This window comes from Nanorana parkeri, unplaced genomic scaffold (assembly GCF_000935625.1).
Source record: "Nanorana parkeri isolate BGI_ZX_2015 unplaced genomic scaffold, ASM93562v1 scaffold113, whole genome shotgun sequence".
Classification (NCBI taxonomy): Eukaryota; Metazoa; Chordata; class Amphibia; order Anura; family Dicroglossidae; genus Nanorana; species Nanorana parkeri.
In genome coordinates, this window is record NW_017306381.1 from 2,132,122 (window position 1) to 2,146,989 (window position 14,868).

Below are 14,868 nucleotides of genomic sequence, written 5' to 3' on the forward strand. Positions count from 1 at the left end.
ATAAGCTGGAATTGGGCTTTAAATGCTGTATGTGGCTTTTCCTGTTCACTTGGCCAGAGTTGGGCTTTGAGTGATCTGCAGGATCCTTTTTCTTGCTGATATTAAACATTCGAAAAATAACAGCATGTCCTTTTCTCATGAATTCTTTATGGACTGCATAAATAGAGGTGTAGGAACAGCACTTTACCTTGTCTGAATATTTTACAGCAAGAAAGTATCCCATCTCTACACTATTTGGCCAAACGTTTGTGGACACCTGACCATTGCACCCATATGAGCTTTGTTGGACACCCCATTTCAAAAGCCATGGCCCTTTATGTAAAGTTGGCCTCCTTTGCGGCTATAACAGAATTTACTCTTCTGGGAAGCTTTTCCATGAGATTATGGAGTGTGTCTGTGGGAATTTGTGCCCGCTCACAGATCGCAGTGTTCCAGTTCATTGCAAGGTGTTCAGTAGGGTTGAGTTTGGGGCTCTGTGAAGGCCACTTGAGTTCCTCCACACCCAACTCATCAAACGAGGTCTTTATGGAACTTTCTGATACTTGCTCTAGTACAAGAGCCACTATTACCTGGCTTCTCCCCACTTTTTCTATGTCCCACAGCCTGCTCAGTCCGGGAACTGATGAGATGCCTCGCCTCCTGCAGAGCCCGCACTGTGCTGAGAGCTGCGCATTCCTTGTGACAGCCGCTGCTTGAGTCAGAGAGACGCAGCCCCGGAGCCTCCGTGCCGCTTCAATGACGGCCCAGCCTGCACGGCATCAGAGGGGCCCGGGGTGCACCAACATTTTCTCGCAGACCACCGGTTGGCGACCGCTGTTTTAGTACATTGCTATGGCTACTTGCTGGAGTTTGCTATGGCTCATGCTGGAACAGAAAAGAACCTTCCCCAAACTGCTGCCACAAGGTTGGGCGTGCACAATTGTCTAAAATATCTTTGTATGCTGTAACATGAACAATACCCTTCCATGGAAACACCTAAACTCAATAATTTGGTGGGTTGTCCACATACTTTTGGTTGTATAGTAGGTGTGATGGTCAGGTGTCTACACACTTATGGTTATATAGCGTATGATGTTATCACATCGACTTTCCTTCTTCTCTGCCCTACAGTTTGTGATCATTCGCGGCTGTTCTTTCTATTACAGGGGAAGATCTGTGGGAGTCGGATGATGAAGGCCCACCTAGCGATGCGCCATCACAGACAAGCAGCTGGCCTTGGTGCCTGTTACAGTAACGCAGAGAATTTCACAGTCATTGACGTCTCTCTTTCTGTTCATCTGTTACACTTAAAATTATTTTATTAAAAATAAAACTGCCGTTAAAACTCAGAAGAGCAGATACTGTATATATATATCTATATACACTCAGATTTCTGGTTGGTAGTGACAGTCACAACATGGACGTCGGGGGTTAAGCCCTTAGTGAGGTTAAGTCACGTGTTAACAGTCACACATGCAGTCATAGAGAACAATATTATTACATAATTATTCTATCACAAGGCCTTCAGGGCTTCACAGTCTCCCCCACAGGTAGCCCTGGTAATAGTGGTTATGTGTGACCATGCCTACATACATGTAATAGATTATATGTACACACACATACAGCCCTAGACGTGGGGCTACTCCTGTCTATCTGAGGTCATCTTCACTTGGCTGTTGTCCGTGAATGGCTGGGTCCTCTCAAACGATCATTTCTGGGGTGCAGAGGTTTGAGAAATTTAGGTGCCCCCCCCCACCTTCCATTAGGTTGGTTCCTTTCACCCAGAGTCCATCACAGCTGTCCGTCTACAGATTCGGGATATCTACGGTGCAATCACATGGTCACCACAGGAATCCTGGGGAAGAGAGTGGAGATAAAGAGGTTAGTTTCAACTGATGGGCCTCAGAAGAGAAGGCAAGGTTGGCACTGTCCTTATTTTTCTGTTATAAATGATGCAGTGACCAGTTTCAATCTTGTTAAAGTTAGGGATGCACCGAAATTTCAGCCGCCGAAACAAAGTGCCATTTTTTGGCCCGAAAGAGCAGTGCATCCCTGCTTTCTCTCCTCCCCTCTGGGCGCTGCTCTGTGTCCCAGCGGGGAAGAGAGACACTGTCACATCAGGCCGAGCGGTGTGGGAGGAGAGCGCTGTGGGCGGCCGGCGTCACTCCTCCCACACCGCTCAGCCTCCTGTCATAGATCGGGGAGCAGTGGTGTGGGCGAAGACAGCATGCGCTGTCACAGGAGGCCAGCCAACCGTGAGGGGGAGGAGTCAGCTGTCAGATCGAGCTCTCCTCCCGCACCGCTTGCTCAACCTCCTGTGACAGCTGTCAGGAAGGAGAGCGGGTACAAGCAGTCAGTGATCGCTGAGTGTTTGTATATAATTGAGGACATGGTATGGTTACTATATCCTCAATCATGAATGAATGGGAAGTGATCTACATCTCCTCCTGTCCATTCATGATTGTGGATATAGTAAACATACTCTGTCCTCATGTTATGAATGAACAGGAACACTCGGAGAGGATTCCTGTTCATTGATAACAGGGGATACAGAAAAAGAGATTGAGGACTTTGTGTCCTCAATCTCTTTTTCTGTTTTAAAAGAGGAATATCAGGAGGCTGTTTAAACCCCCAATATTTCTCCAAAGCCCCCATCAATAAAGTAAAAAATAAAAATATTTAATAAAAAATAAATAAATAAGAATAAAATATATGACGTCAGCCTGACATTTTCGGTTTCGGTTTTGAAATTTTAATTTCGGTGCACCTCTAGTTAAAGTGTATGTAACACCAATGTTTTTCTTTTACGTTTTGCATAGGGTAGAAAGGAGTTAAAACTCCTGGCGGATTTTATTTTTTTGCTCTCTGTGTCCTATTGGAGAGATTTGTCTGTGAAGGTTCTCATTCATCCGGGTCATGGATATCTGTAAAAAATAAATCAAGGCAACTGGACTTGCTGTATTGTTCTTGAAGATGTTTCACTGGTCATCCGACCAGCTTTCTCAATTCAGAATGACATGTACTTAAATTCCCTGGGAATAAATATGGTGAATGTTGCTCCAATCCGCATAATCTGTTTATTATAACCAGCATGGGGGTCAGAGACATCATGGAGGTAAGGTGTTGATTGCATTTGTGTGATTGGAGCTAACAGGTGTTATTAAGCCGCTCAGAAAGAGGTGCTAAAACAGCTGTCAAGAAGCCTTTGCCAGGAATGTTGTGCCTGGTATGATCCATAGAGCCAGGCCTGGCCGTGCACCTGTGCGCAGATGCGCACTCGTTCGCCAGTGTGCGCATAGGAGTGCAGTGCAGTGAGGAGTGCTCAGAATTGTATGTCGGGGAAACAAAACCGCAGCTACACCAGCGTATGGCACAGGATAGAAGAGCCAAAAATTCTGGTCAGGATTCAGCAGTATACCTACATCTAAAGGAAAAAGGTCACTCCTCTGAAGACAGTCATGTACGCATCCTAGACAGGGAGGAGGACTGGTTTCAAAAGAGGTGTGAAAGAGGCCAATTATGTAAAAATTGAGAAGCCAAGCTTGAATAGAGGTAGTGGTGGTGGTGTGAGACATCTATTGCCTGCCACGTACAATGCTGTTTTAACACCTCTCTCTGGGCAGCTTAATAACACCTGCTAGCTCCAATCATACAAACGCAATCAACACCTTACCACCATGAGGTCTGGCCCCATGCTGGTTATGATTAACAGATTATGTGGATTGGAGTGACGTTCACCATATTTATTCCCAGAGAATTTTTGTACAAGTCATTCTGAATTGAGAAAGCTGGTCACATGACCAGTCTATAAGAAGAATACAGCAAGTCCAGTTGCCTTGATTTATTTTTTTACATGATATTGGAGAGATTTGTCTTCACTTCCTGCCCCAGAGATGCAACATTAAGTGAGAAGCAATTTCTACAAAGTGAGGGGACTTCCCCTTTTTTGCTGTCACAGGTGTCCTTCTCTATTCTCGCTGGTGACAGCTGTACAATTTCCAGCAGTGACTCTGCTGCCTCAAGTACTAACAAGAAACATTCTGATTGGAGAAGAGAAGAGTGACAGAGAGATGAGCTCATCAGTCTGCTACTTCTCCTTTCACTGTCCAGTCACAGGCCGACAGAACCTGAAACAGAGACGAATCGGGTCTCCTACCCTACCAGAGAGGTCTGTGCTGTGGCAGCTAAATCTGATCCTATATATGTATTTAGCTGCTTGTCTGGAATTCTGCTGCAAACTTCAGTAAAATGTCTTGAAAAACACAAATTATACCTAGTTTATGGGGGCATAAAATTTACCAGAAATGCAGAAATTTGTTGTAAACAGGAAGTGTAGAAAAAAAGCTTCTCTGGTTTTTTTTTTACCTTAGTGCAAATACATTTAAAATTAGCACCTGATAGCCAAAATATTGGGATTTTTTTTGTGTGAAATAAGCCAAAATATCCATTCAATGCTGATAATTAGGCCCCCCTGTGTTTGTGTGGAGAGATGGTACACTGTTGGCCACTAGGGGGCAGTGTCACAGTGGTTTGTCACACTGAGTACTCAGGTGCAGGGAGATTACAGATCATATTAATTATTGCTGCACAGTACAGGCGCGGAATGTTGCGAGGCGCAGGCAATGTTTGTGTTTTCTAATGAAGAGTCCAAGTCCTCAGACACACATAGGGCAGATGATGCTTTCCAATTTCAGGTCGATAATAATCACAGTGGCTTATGTACGGCATTGCGTTCTGACAAAAACAATCTTTGCATCCTCAAAATCCACTTCCCAAAACTTACAAGAAGAACATCACCAGCCTATTGGAAACACAGGATATTGTTTCAGCTCTGATAGGCTTGCCGTGGCCACAACCAGGCCCCAATATTTGAAAGCTGACCTATCATGAGATATTTATTTTACATCAGTCCCTCCCACCAAGGAGCTTACAATCTAAGGTCCCTATCTTATATACTAGGAGCCAATTCACATACCAATATGTTTTTGGAGGGTGATAGGAAATCTAGGTAGCCCCATGCAAGCACAGGGAGAGCATGCAAACTCCAATCTAAAGGTGGCCATACACAAGTACCTAAAAAAACGTACGATCTGCCTATCTTGGACAGGCAGATCGTACTCTCGATCATCGCAAGCCCGCCCCCATGAGGGGCGGGCTTACGATGACTGTAATGAGGGGCGGGCTTACGTTGACTGCAAACGGGCAGTGTGCGCGTGCGCACACCGGCCCGTTCGGCAGTTGTCGAACCAGCAGGCCACTAACTCATGCTGGTTCGACGGAAGACGTGCGACCGTACAGTAGAAACGGTCGCGCGCCTTCCATACACTGCACGATTCTCGTACGATCGCAGGATTTCCCGCGATTCTCGTACGAGAATCGTGCAGTGTATGGGCACCTTAAGGTCCCTATCTTATATACTAGGAGCCAATTCACATACCACTGTGTTTTTGGAGGGTGATAGGAAACCTGAGTAGCCCCATGCAAGCACAGGGAGGGCATACAAACCTCAATCTAAGGTCCCTATTTGTAGGAGGACTAAGAAAAGTGCAAAATCAGTGCAGCACATATTTGTCTTTATTGGAGGCCATCTTCCAACTTTAAACTGATCCAACTTTAATCAGGTATTTTCCATTTCACTCTCTGCTTCTGGCACTGTGTATGGAATCCGCCTGTCTCTCTGACTTACTTGCTTGTTCTGCAGGGAACGCTTCTGTCATCCAGGCCACTTTTGTTGAAGTCACCGAGTTTTAGTGGATGGAGCCCGGGGATGTCAGAGTCGGGTGACAAGTCGGTCAAGGGCTGCAGGCTTCCTTCCTCCGGTAAAGCACAACGTTCATTGCGGTTGCGCCTGCGTTTCTGTCTGCGTTCACAGCTGGGAGGAGAGAGGATAAATACCACATGAAGGTTCATTTAGCAATTGTGACTTGTAAAATCCTAATGGATAGATGGATGGATGGATGAGGAATGCATGGAGTGTTCCATGTTGGTGAAAGATTGCCCATAAGTACCAATGAGCAGAGCTTCTGATGTCCTTATGGGGGGATTGAGAGGGACTGAGACAGAGATGATTCAGTGGGTGCCATAGGGAAAGCTTCCAACCTGTACAGGGCTAAGGGCCCATTTACACCACATCCAGATTACCTCCAGACCACACTGTTTCCGGACCCAAAATGCATCCCAATGTACCCCTATGCTATTTCTGGCCTCTGTTCCCACCAGCGCAGTCCGTTCCAGACCAGACCAGAAAAATACTGCATGTCCTATTTTGTCTTGTCTGGAATGCAGTGGAACGCATCAAAAACGCATGGAACGCACCTGTAAGACCATTTTAAGCTTAAAAAAAAGATTATAATTTCCAAAATTGCGGTAAAAAAAACAATGCACTATGATCCAGATCTGGTCCGGAAAAAATGGTGTGAACCCAGCCTAAGTGTGCTGGATCCTGCCAGGTGGCAGAGAGCCAGGTAGGCCTGACATGGAAGGGTCTGTGAACTGGTTCGGTCTCATCTGGAGTATGCGGTCCAGTTTTGGTCACCAGTCCACAGAAAGTATGTCCTGGTGCTGGAGAGAGTCCAGAGAAGGGCAACTAAACTAACTAAGGGGATGGAGGACCAAAGCTATGAGACAAGGGTACTAAATTTAAACTTGTTCACGCTGGAAGTGAGGAGATTAAGGGGGGGACATGATTTTGATGTACAAGATGTTCAATGGTGACGGCAACATCGGCAATAAACTTTTTACGGTAAACTCCATAACAAAGACCAGAGGCCACCACCTAAAACTGGTGGAGAAAAGATTTAAAGGAGAACTATAGGGTCAGTGTTTTTCCCCATAGTTCTCCTTAGGGTAACGGGAGGACACAAACTAGCGTCCTCCCGTTACCCTAAGCTCAGTATACCGCGAGCTACAGCTCTCTATATACTGAGACGCCGCAGCCGGAGCGGATCCCGACTTAGATGAAGGGATCCGCCCAGCTGCGTGAGTGACAGCTGGCTCTGCCTATCTAGAGGCAGAGCCAGCTGTACCCGCCCCCCCCCCCGGCCGTTCTGCCAGTCAGCTCTGGCGGATCGGAGAGGGGAATCCAGCCCCTCCCCTGTCACGGCAGAGAGCCGTGACAGGATCGAGAGGTGAGCGAACCTGGTATGTGTTCACTCACCTCCCGATCTACTGAGCCGACCTGTGACAGTCTCATTGTCACAGGTCGGCTAGAACTATGAGGTGAGTGGAAATCACTCATCTCATAGTTCTCCTTTAACCACAAAGGGCGTAGGGGCTTCTTTTTAGTTAGAGCGTTTAGTGTCCGGAACTCGCTGCCACAAGCTGTGGTATCAGCTGAGAGTATTGAATCATTCAAAAAGCCTTTAGAGACCTTCCTCAGAGACCGCAACATACAACGGTACATGTACCCTTAAATACTAAGACCATACAGGGACTCATATACACACACACATGTCAATCACACACAGACACACAAAGGTTGAACTTGGCGAACCTGGGTCTTTATTTAACTTCAAACACTATGTAACTCTGCTGCTAATGAAGTGTGAGCTCTTTTGTCAAATACCAGCACTCATTTCCTCCATATTCTGCTGTATCTTTGAATCTGTGCTCTCTCTGAAGCACCCCTTCCCTTTGCCAAGGTTTACCGAAATGGCTGCCAAATATAAATTATTCATCTTATAAACAACTCTTCGGCTCATAATCAGTGAACAAAAACTCTGCTCCAGTCTGTCTCTGGTTATTTCCCCCTGGATACCGCCATCTTCCCTCTCACAGGGGCAGTCAGAAGGTAAAGCCAGGCTGTCAATCACAGCCCTCACATTCACATGGGCAGCAAAGAGGCGGTAAAATCAGGTGGATTATCTTTTTTTTTATTGCCCCCGGATTGCCTACGTACATAATAAGATGATGGCCGCTCAAAACTGTTCACATTGCTACTTGCCAAACAAGCCCATTGAAGTCAATGGGATCGTGCCATAAACACATGTCAACCACTTGGTACTTGGTTGTGGGGCAGTCTTGCAGTACAAGCCCCCCCCCCTTTGGCATTGGCTGATGGAGCTCTGCCTCCGCTGACTGCTCCTACAGACTGAATATCTCAACAACACCTTTCCCGAAGAAGAAGTGGAGGGGGTTGTGCCCCCACCAAGTCATTTTAAGGGGCTTTAATTTGGGCAGTGTGTTTAGTGCCGTCCATGCTGCCTAATAGGAAAGCCCAGCATTAGCTTTGCACTTGATGATTGTGCCTTCAGATTCAATACCTAGACAGCACCCTTCCTGGAGGAGAGGAGAAGGGGGAGTGTCCCTTCTCTACGTCAATCAAGGTGCATTCATGCTACACTGTATACTAGGTTGTCTTACTGCTTCTAAATACAAAAGAGGAGGAGGGGAGTGTGCCCCCAGCAAGTCATTCAAAGGGCTATCATGGGGCAGTGTGTTCAGTGCTTTCCATGCTGCCTAATAAGAAAGTCCAGCATTAGTTCTGCACTTGATGACTGTGCCTACAGATTCAATATCTAGACAGCATCCTTTCTGCATTAGAGGAGAAGGGGGTGTGTCCCTCCTCTATGCCAATCGAGGTCCTTTAATGCCACAGTGTATACAGTGCATTTTGGGTTGTCCAGTAAGAAAGGCCAGCATTAGTTCTGCACTTGCCTACTGCTTCTGTATACAGCAGAGGATGAAGAGTGTGTGTCCCTCCTCTGGCTCAGTAAGTAACCTTCTTGCAGGAGAGGAGAAGGGGTGTGTCCCTCTATGTCAATGAAGGTGCTTCCATGCTACACTGTATACAGTGCATTCTGGGCTGTCTTGTAAGAAAGCCCAGCATAAGTTCTGCACCCTCTTACTGCTTCTGAATACAGATGAAGAAGAAGAGGGGAGTGGGTCCCTCCTCTGGCCCAGTCAGATGTATTTATGCACAGCCTGAGAACCCAATATTAGGTTAGTGTTTACATAAGAACCGTACTCCAGCTATCTGAAGTCCAAAAGATACATTTACCATCTGCTGGCTAGACGAGGTAAATGAGAAAAATGTATTTATAATACTTCATATTTACCCCAAAAATACAATTAAAATGATGAAGTGGAATGTACGTGACAACAAATGGAATTTATTTCCCAATTCATCTGGCTGTAGAATGCGAGGGAGCATTTAATCTGCTGCTTCCTGAGAAATAACGTGACCAAGTGACAGTAGTCGCCCCTGATGTGGCCCTATGCCTATCCTTGTGTCTGGTTTCCTGCCATAGTACAAAGTTGTCCATCGCCTATATTTGTTTTTGTTCTGCTATATCCTACCGCTGCTGTGTCTGCATTTGACCCCCAATTACTTTTTAGAAAAATATCAGTAATGTAAAAAAAGGGAAAAGTTTTTTTTTTTCCCCTCTTCAATTAAAGGAGAACTATGAGGTGCTTTTCAGTCACCTCATACGGTAGTTCTAGCCGACCTGTGACAATGAGACTGTCACAGGTCGGCTCAGTAGATCGGGAGGTGAGCGAACACATACCGGCGTTCGCTCACCTCTCGATCCTGTCACAGCCCTCTGCCATGACAGGGGAGGGGCTGGATTCCACCCGCTCCGATCCTCCAGCGCTGACTGTCGGAACGGACGGGGAGGGGGCGGGTACAGCTGGTTCTGCCTCTAGATAGGCAGAGGCAGCTGTCAGTCACGCAGCTGGGCGGATCCCGGCACAATTGTCGGGATCCGCTTCAGCTGCAGCGTCTCAGTATACCGCGAGCAGCTGCTCGCGGTATACTGCGGCGTCTCAGTATACCGCGAGCTACAGCTCGCGGTATACTGAGCTTAGGGTGATGGGAGGACGCTAGTTTGTGTCCTCCCGTTACCCTAAGGAGAACTATGGGGAAAATACTTAACCCCATAGTTCTCCTTTAATTGAAGGACACAGACGATCATCAGATCCAGACCAGCAGGTTATATCGCCACCTGCAAGAGAAGGACCGATGATCGGCTGTGTGCTTCGAAGAATGCAGAGGAAAGCATTTTACAGTGAGTTTTTGTTGCAAACTGTATATACACTATATTGTCAAAAGTATTGATACACCCCTCCAATGGACGCCTTCCCAGAAGAGTTGAAGCTGTTATAGCTGCAAAGGGCGGAGCCAACCCAATACTGAAACCTACGGACTAAGACTGGGATGCCATTAAAGTTCATGTGCGTGTAGCGACAGGTGTCCCAATACTTTTGGCAATATAGTGTATTTCCACGCAGGCTTTTTTAGTTCCCTTCATCCGGCCGGCTGTCAGCGTTCATTATTCGGAGACGCGACGTACCGTCGCTGGTAAATGCTTCAATAAAGCTCAAATTAAAAAAAGAAAAAGTTTTGAGCACAGTCCTCTTTTCTAAAGTAGTGCCGCTATAGGATGGAGCTATTTTTAACAGACGCTTATGCAAACGTCTCAAGGTCACTTTCACGTTGAAGTTATTTGTAATGCAATTTGTTCTGTGGAGGAAACAAATTCCCGCAGAACGAGGAACTCGCGCAGTAAGGATATTGAAGGGCACAGCAGGAAACCACTCAGAGGTGCTACAATTAACGCCGCAGAGAGTGTCACACAGTCATCTGCTTAACATAACTGCATGCATTTTAACACTTCGTACATCTCATCAAGGGCTGGCGCTTTTAGAAGTACAGGAAGAAAGTGCGGCCATATATTTCTTCATAAAGTGTTTATGTGCGTTGTTTTATTAACGCACCGATATAGCGATTGCCTGCTGGGTACTTTTAGTATGGGGGTGGAGCAGCATGGAGAAGCTAAACTAAGTCAGTCCACATACATCCTATTTTGATGTTCAGTGAAGCTTATTGGCTTCTTAAAGCGGACCTTTACCCCCTCGGGCTAAAAACCACATCAGCATGCAGCTCTGCGTGCTTATATGGAATCATCTTGCATTCATTAGCTAAATAAACATATTCACATTTTACTGCCAATTTCGTATTTTCTACTTCCTGGTCCTCTTTGGCACAAATGATGTCATCTGTGCCCAAGCGTTGCATCCTGGGAAGGTGACATCAGCAGAGCATTGCTGGGGAATCTCATCTGTAATCTCACAAGATCTCAGGGAAAGGCATTTTCCTCCCCTGAGATGATGTGCATGGTCACATGTCTAGTCACATGTGGCAAAGTTCCAGGAAGTAAAGGGAGATGGATTAATCTTCCCTTAGTAAAAATGGCTGCTGTGAGAAGACTGGGGAGGAAAAGAAAAATAAGGCATGCAAAAATTGAAAAGCCGGCAATTGTAGATTGTCATTACTGAACATTTCTCAAGGTGCCTTTGTTGTTATTTTGAAGATAAGGGTAACATTCCTCTTTAAGTGTCTCAGGAACCTGGGTGTTGAGATCTCTACACATGAGTTCCCAACTCCACCCACCTGCCATGCCTCTCAAGGGCTCTCACTATTTTTTTTTTGGGGGGGGGGCTTCCAGTTAGTTTATATTGTGAATAATACAGCTGGAAGAGTGTGATCGCCTATGCTAGAGAGTTGTATTCATTGAAGGACACAGCCGATCATCAGATCCAGACCAGCGGGTTATATCGCCACCTGCAGGAGAAGGACCGGTGATCGGCTGTGTGCTTCAATGAATGCAGAGAAAAGCATTTTACAGTGAGTACAATAGAAGTAAGATTTCAAGGTAGGCTAGGAAGAGCCCAAAACCAAAGGTGTAACTATAGCTATAGCAGACTGTGTGACCGCTATCGGGAATTTGTCAGTAAAATGTGAATATGTTTATTTCATGTAAGATGATTCCATATCAGCAAGCAGAGCTGCTTGCTGATGTGGTTTTTAGCCAGAGGGGGGGGGGTAAAGGTCCTCTTTAAGGGGCCCAGAGCTATCTGCTTACATAGTGATTTATGCAGCACTAGGCAATTGCGTTTGGCGTTTGGATGAAATGAATGCACATGAAGTTTGGGAACCTCTTTAGAAGTAGTAGTCAAGTTACAATGTATAGGTTCCTCAACGGTGACCCTAGTGTTACCAAAGAGCCTCATATAATATTCAGTATAATGCTGTTAATGACTGTCAGGAACTGCAGACATTCTACTAGAGATGGTCAGAGACTACAGCAATGCTACAGTTTTCAGTTTTGGCCGGAGAATGATGACAAGCTGTAGGAGACAGTCACAAAATGGGGATATGTTTCATGAGACTGCTAGAGATCAGTGACATTACAGTCCCTTTACAGATCAATGATCCCATTACTGACTGCTGGGGTCCAATGGGTTGACATGAATCAAAGAACCGCACACACGTCCTCGGGCCCAGGTTGGTCATTAGGACTCAAGAACAATAGGTATTCTGTGTCACTAGAGGTATTGTCCTTGAGATGGAGCTTAGAGACAATGGATCCCCTTAAAGGACCGCACGCAGGCCCTCAGGCTGCACGTTGGTTATCGGGATTCAAGAACACTAGGTATTCTGGAGCACTAGAGGTATTGTCCTTGAGATGGAGCTTAGAAAGAATGGGCCACCTTAAAGGACCGCACGCAGGCCCTCAAGCTGCAGGTTGGTCATCAGGATTCAAGAACAATAGGTATTCTGTATCACTAGAGGTATTGTCTTTGAGATAAAGCTTGGAGACCATGGGCCACCTTAAAGGACCGCACACAGGCCCTCGGGCTGCAGGTTGGTCATGTGGACTCAAGAACTCTAGATATTCTGTATCACTAGAGGTATTGCCTTTGAGATGCAGCTTACAGACTATGGGCCACCTTAAAGGACTGCGCGCAGACCCCCAGGCTGCAGGTTGGTCATCAGGATTCAAGAACAATAGGTATTCGGTATCACTAGAGGTATTGTCTTTGAGATAAAGCTTAGAGACCATGGGCCACCTTAAAGGACCGCACACAGGCCCTCGGGCTGCAGGTTGGTCATGTGGACTCAAGAACTCTAGATATTCTGAATCACTAGAGGTATTGTCTATGAGATGGAGCTGAGAGAAAATGGGTCCCCTTTAAAGTTTTGCTACAGGACCTCATGACTTATAGTTACAGCCCTGCTAAAAACTCTGGTCCAAATATCTCAAGACTCCAGACCACGAAACATTTAATAAGCCAGTGAATGATTCAGCCCATTATTTTCAGTTTTTCGCATGACACTGGTGAATCATCTGCTTCTTACATCTTCCGGAAAACCCAACGAGGTGTTCCTCCAGCAGTCTGCGCCTTGTCCACCTCCCACAAGGCCTCAATGAAAGTGTCACTCTCTCCCAGCCGACATTAACAATTATTTTATTTATAGAGAATCCAACGGGGGATTGTGACTCCTTATTTGGCTTCTTACAGTCAGCTTATGTTGGGAAAAATGTGGACTTGTGGTAGGGATATCTCAACACTAAAGCTTCTGAAAGACAGGGCTATGAGAAGGAGGGTGATCCATGGGTTTATCTGATCACCAGTATGGGGTCAGGGAAAGTAATGGGGTCAAAAAGATGTCCCTACCACCATGGGGGGATTGGGAACATTTGGCTTAGGGGACAAACACAACCAACTGGCCATTTCATGGTAGGGGCAGATTTCTGTGGGCTAAAGACAATGCACCTAGCAAAGTGTGTCAGGTTTCTGTACTGATTGGTGGGCATGATGAAAGGTAGGTGTTTCTAAATGGCATGGTTTATGGTGACACACCCTTCCATATCTTACAGGATCAGCTTCCACTGAGGCTTTAGGCTCATATGACATCTCAGAGCTGCAAAAGAAGTTTGTGCTGGAAGACCTACCTCTGCCGGATGGTGTGATCGTAGGCCTGAACAGGGAGAAGGTAGCTGTGTCATGCCCAGTGGGTGTTTCTGATATCATAATGGTGAAGTATCTCCACTCAAGGCCAGCAGTCCAGCATATCTTATTATTAATGGTCTGGGGGGGCACATGAACCCCTGTCCTCCAGCCCAGTTTCCCTTGTCTTCCACAGAAGGACAAAATCAGGGCTAGTTCTGTCATTTGGCTGACTGAACAATATGCTATGGGAAAGGAACTAGAGCAAACTCATTCAATAATAGAGAGGACGAGTCTCTGGGGGAATTCAAGACCAGGTTTCCAGCACTGCTAAGCTCTTCACTAAACATATCATTCATAATGTTATCTGACAGCTGAGTGCTCTATACTCACCAGAATTTGATGATTATTCCGGTAGCCACCAACACAATGAGCACAGAGATCACAATGGTGACGTAAAGTTGAGGGTCGGTCCCTGGGGAGAGAAAAAGACAATTGATGTCTGAGACTGCAAGATGTTGGACCCTGACACTTTGTCAACACACTACTGACCTTCTTGTAGCGGGGGAAAGCCATGGGGTCTCAGAGTGGTCGGTACCCCCTTCAGGTCCAGTCCTCGCGCTGGCTCACCGTGCTCCAACAAGCCCCACTCATGATGGTAGTAAGGTCGAGGGGTGGAAGAAGCTGAACTTTGTGCCCCTTCCTCATCTGAGACAGTTGGGCCCCACAAGATAGCCCAAGGGTATTGCGAAGGAAGAACCGCCCCTTCCAGGGCAGCAGGAAAGAGCAGGCTGGATGCTTCAGACTGGCGCTTGCCCCGTGTGGGCACAGATTGCTGATGGGGGTGCTGGGTGTTCCTGTGGGGGAAGTATTGGATCTTTGGTGGCACATTCTGTGACTGGACTATGGGGAAAACAAGCTGAGGACTGGAAATGTGGGAGTTTCCTGAGGGTTGTTTAGTAGAATGGAGGGAGGTATATAAATGCTGGTGGGCAGCTAGGTGGGGGGAGGATGTCGGGCGTATTGCCCCATGGTGGTGAGACTTTGTGGGGTGTAGGGGTCGGGGGAATGAAGAACATGTGCTTGATAGGAGTAAAGAATAGAAAATGCAGTAGATGGAACCACAGCCAGACCTGAGGGAAAGAGGGGGGGGGG

At 46.5% G+C, this 14,868-nt stretch overlaps 2 protein-coding genes across 4 annotated transcripts in view; one reads left to right on the top strand and one right to left on the bottom strand.

Moving 5' to 3' along the window:
- The window catches only part of LOC108784391 (F-box/WD repeat-containing protein 7-like), a 51,668-nt gene extending 49,975 nt beyond the window's left edge, over nt 1-1,693 (top strand). The window contains exon 13 of the mRNA XM_018553186.1: nt 1,146-1,693. Within this exon, the coding sequence (XP_018408688.1) occupies nt 1,146-1,234 (89 nt within the window). The 3' untranslated portion in view covers nt 1,235-1,693. The remainder of the gene's footprint in view (nt 1-1,145) is intronic.
- The window catches only part of PIANP (PILR alpha associated neural protein), a 24,521-nt gene continuing 11,089 nt past the window's right edge, over nt 1,437-14,868 (bottom strand). For 2 of the 3 annotated variants that reach the window (XM_018553234.1, XM_018553233.1), the window contains exons 3-6: nt 14,266-14,846; nt 14,107-14,188; nt 5,666-5,851; nt 1,437-1,834 (exon numbers count right to left, since the gene is read on the bottom strand). In XM_018553234.1, coding sequence (XP_018408736.1) covers nt 1,813-1,834; nt 5,666-5,851; nt 14,107-14,188; nt 14,266-14,846 — 871 coding nt within the window. In that variant the 3' untranslated portion in view covers nt 1,437-1,812. The remainder of the gene's footprint in view (nt 1,835-5,665; nt 5,852-14,106; nt 14,189-14,265; nt 14,847-14,868) is intronic. The other variant, XM_018553232.1, reaches the window with a different exon arrangement.